General features: G+C 37.9%; 3 protein-coding genes across 4 annotated transcripts; 2 read left to right on the forward strand and 1 right to left on the reverse strand.

The window, feature by feature from the left end:
• Positions 1-414: 414 nt before the first annotated feature.
• Positions 415-1,411, forward strand: LOC140774352 (uncharacterized). The gene is made up of 3 exons (XM_073117313.1): positions 415-649; positions 732-1,049; positions 1,180-1,411. Exons 1-3 carry the CDS (start codon positions 550-552, stop codon positions 1,257-1,259), a joined length of 498 nt encoding a protein of 165 aa, XP_072973414.1. The 5' UTR covers positions 415-549; the 3' UTR covers positions 1,260-1,411.
• Positions 1,412-2,581: 1,170 nt separating this feature from the next.
• Positions 2,582-8,259, forward strand: LOC140774740 (protein TIC 62, chloroplastic). 2 transcript variants are annotated; one of them, XM_073117835.1, is made up of 15 exons: positions 2,584-2,856; positions 3,425-3,545; positions 3,637-3,709; positions 3,801-3,852; positions 3,981-4,157; positions 4,472-4,553; positions 4,924-4,996; positions 5,121-5,231; positions 5,310-5,441; positions 6,184-6,314; positions 6,400-6,594; positions 6,716-6,880; positions 7,455-7,649; positions 7,770-7,840; positions 7,917-8,259. In XM_073117835.1, exons 1-14 carry the CDS (start codon positions 2,673-2,675, stop codon positions 7,822-7,824), a joined length of 1,746 nt encoding a protein of 581 aa, XP_072973936.1. In that variant the 5' UTR covers positions 2,584-2,672; the 3' UTR covers positions 7,825-7,840; positions 7,917-8,259. The 2 variants fall into 2 exon arrangements, with proteins under 2 accessions (XP_072973937.1, XP_072973936.1); XM_073117836.1 differs by lacking the exon at positions 6,716-6,880 and having other exon boundaries at positions 2,582-2,856.
• A 284-nt stretch (positions 8,260-8,543) lies between these two features.
• On the reverse strand, positions 8,544-9,605 carry LOC140773839 (agamous-like MADS-box protein AGL61). Its single transcript, XM_073116607.1, has 2 exons — positions 9,480-9,605; positions 8,544-9,269 (listed from the first exon to the last, which is right to left on the reverse strand). The coding sequence occupies exon 2, from the start codon at positions 9,260-9,262 to the stop codon at positions 8,636-8,638; it is 627 nt and encodes a 208-aa protein (XP_072972708.1). The 5' UTR covers positions 9,263-9,269; positions 9,480-9,605; the 3' UTR covers positions 8,544-8,635.
• Between the last annotated feature and the right edge of the window lie 212 nt (positions 9,606-9,817).

A 9,817-nucleotide genomic window follows, 5' to 3' on the forward strand; every position in this document is an offset into this window, starting at 1 on the left:
TCTCACTCATACTAGCCAGTATGATCTGAAACTAAAACCCCAACCATTGAATTAATAAACCCAAAGACTTTGAAGGCCTTCTTTTAGTCCATCTTTAGTTTTAAGCACACTATATTACTACTTTTCTATGGTGGTGAAGACTAGACACTATTAGCCTCAAACCTAATGAGAAAAGCTTTCCATATTTTAGTGAGTTCCAATGTGTATGCCAAGACTACTTTTATCATAATTCCCCCAACAAACACTATTGAAGCACTCGACAAGCACCTACAGCATCCAGAAAATTTGGCATGGATGGTGGATATCCTATTACCATTTGCAAAGAACTCTATTCATGTGGTCCCTGAGGTTTAGGTGGGAAGACAAAATTAAAAAAAAAAAAAAACAGCTTCTTCTGCAACTACTAATATACAAATATTTGTATTCTATCACAAGTTGGGGATCGCTTTAGGTTTAATTATTAAGTGCAACAAGTTGACTTTGTTTCCTTCACAAGACTGTCAGATCTTACCCTACTGAAGCTCAAGGAAGAACCCAAAAGAGAAGAGCATGGCAGCATCTACAATTCAATCTCTCCTCTTCTCCTCATGCTCTGTGCTCATGAGTTTCCTCTTTGCTTACTCTGCATCAGTTCAGCTAAATGATCCTGGTAATACTTAGTATCATGGCTCTCTTCACCATTTTGTACACTTGTTTCTATTATCTATCATGTCTTCCTTTTTCCTCCCCAGATTGGTACTTCTGGTTCCCACTCTATGCTATTGCTTTTGTTGTCAATCTCTTCCAAGTGAGCTTCACATCAAAGCTCCTCGGTCAAGTAGCTCTGCTGGCTCTCTGGGGTGGAATCCTATTGCTTCTCAAGGTCATAGTTGAAGATTCCACCTATGGATTAGCTGGATTTTGGTCATTGGACATGGAGGAAAGGGTTGTGAGAGAGAAGATTGGAAGTGGGTTGGTGGTGATCTCCATGATTCTCCATCTCAAGTCTTCTCAAGTTTCAACAGAGCCCAAGAGAAAGAGACAACATGATTCAAGATTTGCTCTAACTGGTAAAGCTATTGACTAAGGACATTAATATATATATACAAACATATATATAATGTAATTAAACACTTGGCAAATGATATTGTTATTAATTTGCTAGAGTTTTGTAATGAAATTTGAGAAGTCTCATGGCAGGAATGGCAATCCTCGTAGCAATGAGCTATGGTCTCTCCCTCTACTTCTTTGCATTTGTAAAGGAACACATGATATACTGAGAGTAAAATTGCCAAGAGAGGTTTGTGATGTTCTTCTAAGGAGAGAGGCTAGGTCAGCTTAATAATTGAGTTCTCAAGTGTGAGTTGTAGGTGTCGCTACTGATATGTAGAGATGTAATTGTTGAAATATATAGCAATTATATTACTTGATACATACAAATGCATGTTTATGTATTTTTGTAATAGGAATCTAAGAGGAAGCAATTTATAAAGTTGTATGCAGGTACATTTTTTTTTCAGAGGGAAGAGCCTATAGGCAATATTTCATTCATAACATCAAAGAGTTATATACCCTAATATGTGAGAAGTATTAAGAGAAGCCATGAATTTATTTAAACAAGAGTTATCAAATCCTAACAACTAAAATAAAAAACAAGTATAATACCCAATAATGGATGAAAGGTTGGGCAACGCAACTTTTGAATGAGCCACTTCAATTTGGGTCAAAGAAAAATATATCCCGTTAAATAAAATTTGACATTAGGTTTAATGAACACAAATGATTAACAAAATATTCAGCCCGATAGATATACGTATGCAAATGGGCCCGATGTCCCCAGCATTATGTAGAAGCATCCTAAAATCCACAATTAAAGAATAAAAGAAAAGACAAAGCAAGTGAACAACAGTAATTAAAAAATTATATGTCTACGAAGGTATAGAGATCAACCAATTTACCATATTAATCTCAATGGTAGCATTTTATTTAGATATGATTTTCAACTTTAGCACAGTATATAAATGTAAATATACTTTGATACAACCAAAATTATATAGAAACAATCCCCAGCCCTTTTCCATCTTATGTCGGATCACACCAGCCAACTCTAGTAGAGTTAGTAGGTACATTTCCAGGATCAAAGAGATTATGGGTTCAACTTCAACTCCAAATAATATTGTTGAGAAATTATTTGATGGTTAGTGGTTTGGTGGCTCGATTCGATTGATGACTCAGTAATCTAGTTAACTTGGAAGAACAGTTTGATAACACAACGACTTTAAGCAGGTCTCGAAGGAGTTTGATTCAGAGCAATTGTTTTGCGACGCTTATAGCTAGACTATGTAGTTAAAAGCTTAGTGAGACTTAAATGTTTCTGTATTTAATTATTTGTCCAACTCATATTTAGCTTTCGGGCTCGTAAATAATCTGGGGCCGGATCACCGAGGAATAAAAAAGCCCATCAAAGTGGGAGGATAGACACAGGGGCCCACGACATCCCAAAACGAGGACATAACGCTGACACGTTTGAAAATAAGGAAAATAAGATGATATATCCACCGATAATAGACAAATAATTTCCCTTATTCCCATCCCCACGAAATCCAAAATAAAACTAGGGAAGAACAAAAAGAAAAAAGAAAACAAAAAAAAAAGAAGAAGAAATCAGAGGGAGCGAAGGTGAAGCGCTAAAGATGGAGCTCTTCACGATGCGTTCTCCCCGTGCTTTGACGAGCTTGCCATTGTCATCAATGGGGAGGGCTAAAATGCTAAAGCCCAATTCGATTCTCGGCGACGCTGCCAACTTTACGAACCGAGCCATGAACTGCCCAGGTGCCAGGAACGCCGGACTCTTACAATTCCGCCCTCGAGCTTCCGGTATTTCGCCATTTCACTTCTTCTCGTGCATTGAGCTGTGTTTGATGCATATGTTATTGCTTAGAGAGACATTCACATTAGCAAAGTATTCCTCATTTAGTACAAGACATCCGATATTTGATTGTTTTCCATCCGTGAATATCTAAGAGAACTTTAGAATCAAGAAACTCTAGAGTGCTTGTTTGTAAATGTACCAAGAAAATTAACGAAGCTAGATATTGTCTCCTGATCGGTTGATCTATTTTGAAATCCATCCAATCCAAATGCATACACCAACAATGGCAATCATATGCTTGGACATATCTCAGACTTCCTCTGCTATGTCTGGAATTATTTCATATCTTGTGCTTCCTCACCCATATTTTCATATTACAAGAATCTTCTACAATTGCTGGACAAGTGCCGTCTGTCCACGCTTAGATCAGCATTAGAAAATTTATCTTCTCATTGTTAGGAGATCGTAAATGGAACATAATGACCATTGAATTACTAGCGGGTAATTTGGTTACACAAGTTTGTATTCTTATCTCCCAAGTCAACTGCTCTAATTTTTTGTCAACATCTGCAGGTGCTCCCACTGGATCCAGTCCCAGCACATCTGGAGCAACTAAACAGGAAGCCAGTCCTAAAGCCGATGATGTTGTGTTTGTTGCAGGTTCCACTGGCAGAGTAGGTTCGCGTACTGTAAGGTCACATGCTACTATCCGATCTTTGCCCTTATATCGAAGTTGTAAATATTATCTTCTCTGCAAGTCAGCTGAATTATTCATTTTTAATCAGGGAACTTCTTAGACTTGGCTTTAGAGTCCGAGCGGGCGTCAGAAGTTCGCAGAGAGCAGCATCCCTTGTGCAAGTAGTAGTCTTCAGATATTCTACTTGTTATGTTAATCAAGTACCAGCGCTTTGTCAAAATCGTTATGCTAGTCATTTTGTTCATTCTGCAGAGTGTTCGACAAATGAAGCAAGATGATTTAACTGAAACTTCAGAAATTCCACGTAAGATAGGCAGTACCTCAATTAAATCCCATTTAATATTTTCTGCAACCAATGGATTATTTGTTGTCTTCCTCAAGTTTAGTTGCTTCCTACTACCAATAACAGATGTTTTTTGCTTTTTAGACCAGCTGTAGAAAAGCTTGAAATTGTCGAGTGTGACTTGGAAAAAGAAGATGGCATAATACCAGCTATAGGGAATGCTTCTATAGTCATATGTTGCATTGGAGCTAGTGAAAAGGAAGTTTTTGATGTAACAGGACCATATCGGATTGATTATGAAGCTACAAAGAACCTTATTAAAGCAGGTAAAGTAAATTTTTTTTATCTCTTGTTGACACACATAAGGTTAGTGATTTACAAATAATATCTATTACCATGATATGAACTATATTCTTATATATGACACTATTATGCTTTTTTAAGTGAGTCATTTTTGGAAGGAATATTTGTTTCTGCATGCTTCATTCTGTTAATATATGAACTTTGAGAAGCAATCAAAGTTTCACTGATAATGATTCTATAGTCTTTTACCCAATGTGAAGGCAGGCTTTTTTCTCTCTGTCTTTCCATATTGAGATTGCAGTATACTTTCAAATACTTATCCTTTATTTGCGTGCAGCAACTATTGCAAAAGTTGGCCACTTCATTTTGCTTACGTCCTTGGGGACAAATAAGATTGGGTTTCCTGCTGCTATATTAAAGTAAGTCATGTCGAAGGGCATTTACCAGATGGGTTTTGCTCTAATATCTACACACTTTTTAAATAATTATCTGGAAAAGCATCTCATAGGCATGTAATAGGGAATGGAATGCCTCCTAAGTCCTAGTATCGCTTACATTCACTGCAGCAGAAAATTATGTCATCTGAACTCTTCTTCCAAACTTAGTATTACTTCTGCTAGCTTGTGTCAAGAATGATGATTTTCCATATTTCAGTAATCTATGTAATAGACACTAAAGAATTCAAATTCTATAAGATAATCTAGGCAAAACTTTGACTTGATTTAGGAGGTATCTTATTTCTATTTGTGAAATATTTACTCTGACCATACACCTTTTCTCTGGCTAAAGCTTGTTTTGGGGAGTCTTATTTTGGAAAAGAAAAGCTGAAGAAGTACTGATTGCTAGTGGTCTTCCTTACACAGTAAGTGATTACAATGTTTTACCTGATTAAGGACTAATTAACTTGTGCTTGTGTATATACATCAAGTTCTTTCATCTTTCTCTAGAATATCAGTCAGTGCATTTGTTTAATCTATATGACACAGATAGTAAGACCTGGAGGAATGGAACGGCCAACTGATTCTTACAAGGAAACACACAACATTGTCCTTGCAAATGAGGACATGTACTTTGGTGGTCAAGTCTCAAACCTTCAGGTTCACTTTGCTCTCAGACATTGTGCCAAAGTACATCGTCATAACATGTTAAAGCTAACTAGACAATGATAATTTCAGGTTGCTGAACTAATGGCTTGTATGGCAAAAAATAGGAGGCTGTCATTCTGTAAAGTGGTCGAAGTAATTGCTGAGACAACCGCACCACTACTCCCTATGGAAGAGCTTCTCACCACTATTCCTTCACAACGGGTTGGTCTCTTACTAAGGCTTTCCTAATTAATGGACAAAAGTACTATATGTTTGACTTTGCCAATTCGTGAGTTGGATTTTTTCTCTTTTTTTTTGATGTTTTTGTAGTTGCCAGTAAATCATACATGTTTGTATCATATATATTTTCCTTGGCTTGTATTACCAGAAAATAAGTACAATGAATTTCCAGACTTTTCATATGAGCCTTTATATTTTATTGATATTGTGATGAACCATCATCTTGATAATTTTTTCTATAGAAATACATACTATTTATTATTTATGGGGTATTTGATTGCTAGAAAAGTGGAGAGGAAAGTACTTATTTTCTTAGATTTCTTTACTTTTGATGTCTGGTTGTAAAAATTTTATAAAAGAAGTGACTTTTTAACCTTTAAAAAAAATCTCACTTTTTTTTTCACTTTCTTTTTTGAAAAAAGAAAATCACTTTATTGATATAGAATACTTTATTGAATTTCACTTTCTAGCAATCAAATACACTCTTATGGTAACAAGATTTTAAAAGGTCCTCATGATTAGGTCCTACCATGCCAAGGGAATAAAGAGGCTCTATAAGTTCAACTTATTTCTGCATATGACACTTTTTGCTAAGGTAAAATTTGGAAGAAAAAACTTCCATCAGAAGAAATTCTAGATCTTCCCCTACTGTAAAATTCCCTTGGATTATCTTTTTGGTTTCTGAAGTCTGTTCTAATAATCACCCATTTTGCTTTTCTATCAGGAATTGCCAACTGAAAAAGAACCAGGTCCTGTGCCATCTACTTCTGAATCTAGACCAGCCAAAGAAATTGTTGAGGACAAACCTAAGCTAGTGGAAGAACTGAAGCCAAGGCCGCTCTCTCCTTACATAATGTAAGTTGCTTTCATAAATGTGTTCGAGTGAAGCAGAGAATAGAGAGCGAGGTACCAAGTGAAACTGAATATGCTATATCAATAGGTATGATGATTTAAAGCCACCAACCTCCCCTATACCTACCCCAAGCACAACACAGGGAAGTAGAGAGAAGACACCTGAGAAACTTGATTCGGAGTCCAAAGCTACATATGCAGGAGAGAGTTTATCAGATACCAACAAGAAAGAATCTGTCCAAGCTCCAGATTCTAAGACGAGGCCTCTCTCCCCATATACCGCGTAAGAAATAATTAGCTATATGTACCTCTCTCTCTATCTCCCTCTCTCTCTCTCTCGCACACACTTCATACCAGTGCTACATGTGGGCGTACATATTTGATCCTGATATAATGCTTTGCAGATATGAAGATTTAAAACCACCTAGCTCTCCAACACTAACATCTAGCAGAAGAGAGAAATTTGCAAGTAATACACCACCGGTGGTACTTGATATTGATAACATTGGAACAGATGGATTTCCCTCTATCAATTCTCAAAATTCAAGTCATTTGTCGCCTTATCCTGCGTAAGAGATCTTAATGGCTGTTGTGTTTACCACTAGAAACTTCCATCTGTATAGCTGACTTTTCTTCTAACTTACCACTGTGGTGTTCTTAAGATAATGGAAAAACTGATCATCCATCTAGGAATAAGTGAATGACTATTTTGTTGCTGCTAATTTTGCCATTACCAACTCTACAGACAGGCTGCTTGGCTGGAAGTTAGGCAGTATTATGATCTTAAAGTAATGATGCATTATATTGATAGAAGGAATGGCACTACCATACTATTGTTGGTTTAAGTTTGCAAAAAATGAGATCTCAAAATATGAGATGATTCCGTCATTTGGATTAACCAAATGTTTACCAACACTTTATAAGAGTAGCAGGCTGATATACTAAAGTTTGTAATAGATTGCCATTGTGATGCTTCTTTTGATCATTGTGAATTTTCCTGGATATCTCATGCATCCATCCATGTTACACACAATATACATATCATACTCCCGCATGCCTCAGTGAATTTGCTCATTGTTGATACTTATTGTTCTTTAGTGAATTCACTCTATTCTGCTAAGAATTTGTGGCATCTCATAACAGATATGATGACTTGAAGCCTCCTACTTCACCATCTCCAAATGCACCTGCTATTGCGTCATCCATTTCAGCATTTGCCGCTGACAGTAGTTCTCAGATGTCAACATCTACTATTAATGAGACTTCAAACGTTGATGGATCATCACATGAACAGCACAACGAGCAAGAAAAGCTGCAACCCCTTTCACCATATGCGATGTAATTTCTAACACTTAAAAAGATTTCCTAAGAGAATTTGTTTACACTTGCTTCTTGTCTGAACTTCCTTCGGAGTAAAATCTTATATGTCATCATGAAAATACTTTATTATATGAACAGGTACGAAGACTTGAAGCCTCCAACTTCACCGGTGCCATCTGTGCCAAAATTCTAGTACAAGGAAACATAAGGTACTATACAGTACTACTCCCTCTCACTCGTTATGAATTGGTCGAACATCTAATCAGGTAAGTTCATCATACCCAGGAAAACAAGGGGGCTGCAACTGCAACTCTGCAAGCAGCCTTTTTATCTTCTTCGCAAGAGTGATGATATGAACCATTGTTTTCTCTATATCATAATTCCTTTTCCCTTTTCTTTCGTTTTTTACCTCTCTGGCTCTCTTTTAAGTTGTAAAGAATAAATGTAGTAGTATTCTGCTGATCTGCCTGATGGTTGCATCGGCCTGAGTCAGCAATGTCGACCAATTGTGAAGCTAATTTTTTTTCTTTCATTAAGAAAAGAAATTGTTTCTATATACTTTTCTTGTCACTCAAATTATCTGAAAACTCTGCGATCTTGAATGAAGTATACACAACCTTGCCCAGAAGCATCTTTCGTTGTTCATTATTTGAGGTGTATATATTGCAATAAAGCCCTTTAATTGAGAGATTTATAAGCAAGTTCTAATTTATTATCAGAAAGTAGCAAATCGTGGAATAGTTAAAGTGCACTAATTGCACATAGAACTTCTAAATTATGAAAAAAAATCTCTCGTCCTTCTGATAGTATTTGCCTAATTAAAAACATAAATGATCTGCCTCTAAAGTAAGAGCAAAATAATCCTTGAGAGCCTAACATCATCGATCAGATCAGAATGGGTATTCCAAAGATTTTTATAAGGGTGAAAAGAAAAAGAGAAAAAATTGCGTGCAAATAAAAGGGTGTAGATGTAATTATCACTGAAATAAAAAATAAAATGAAAATTAGAAGGACCCAAAGAAACTAAACCCATCACCCAATCCACGGTGAATGGAAAGACAAGAGTCCTCACGCTTAACAGCAAAAGGACTCGCCGTCGGATATTGCTGCTGCTTGCGCGCCAACGCCTCGTGCAGTAGCTGATCCGCCCTCTTGGCCACGGCGGTCCTCAGCCCCACCAACGCCCTCTCGAACGCCTCCAGCTCCTCCAATCCCAACCCTTCCACGTTCGCGGCGGCCGCGCCCCACCGGAACGCATTAATCCCTCCTCGCATCCCCTCCTCGATCGCCTCCCGCTTCTTCTTCTCCTCCTCCACCCTCCCTCGCAGTTCCTCGTACCGCCGCTCCAGCTCCGCGTACTGCGACCGGTTGTGCTGATGGCGGCTCCCGTTATCGTCGGAGAGGAAGCGGTTGACGACGGAGCCGACGGACGGGTGGCCGAAGGAGAAGGGCTTCCCCGCGGGGGAGAAGACGATGATGCCGATCTCGGCGCCGCAGAGGATGGAGAGCTCGCTCGCTTTCTTGAAGAGTCCGGCGCGGCGCTTCGAGAAGCACACTTGTCGGGCCTCCTCGTTTCGGATCCTCTTTATCTCGATCTTTTGCCGTCCCATGCTCGGCTTCCTGCCAACCATGGTGTAACTATATAGGAGGGAATGAGTTTTATTATAAAAAGAGTAAAGAGAGGTGCATATCGTTTTATACAAGATATTAACGTTCCAATTTTGGAAGCAATTTTGGGGCTTAATTGTATCTCCTGAAAGAGTGGAAGAGGATTTAATTACCATGTTTAATGCTACTCTTACATAGTTAAAAGTAATTACCGACAGAACAACCACAGCTACATCTCACCTTTGTTCTCACCATGGATAAGAGAACTCATACCCAATCTAATAAAAAACCTTCTCAAGGAAAGTAGACATTTTAGAAACGAGGAAAGGAAAAGAATCTGGAAATAGTATAATTGGCAAATCTAGCAGCTGGCAAATCTAAATTGTCGGATTTAAAGCGGCACCAGTTATGTAAGGCAGTTAATATAAAAGGAATGCTTAATTAATCGTTAATGAGGCTTCATGCCTTCCAATCTTTTGAGTCCAGCTACAAGAATACGGGCGGAGTGCGGGCTTCGTTTACAAAAGCTAATTGGGCTTGGAGTTGGCTAAAAAAATATTAATGGCATAACGTCATTT

This window comes from Typha angustifolia, chromosome 13 (genome assembly GCF_048772165.1).
Source record: "Typha angustifolia cultivar Huaian chromosome 13, ASM4877216v1, whole genome shotgun sequence".
Classification (NCBI taxonomy): Eukaryota; Viridiplantae; Streptophyta; class Magnoliopsida; order Poales; family Typhaceae; genus Typha; species Typha angustifolia.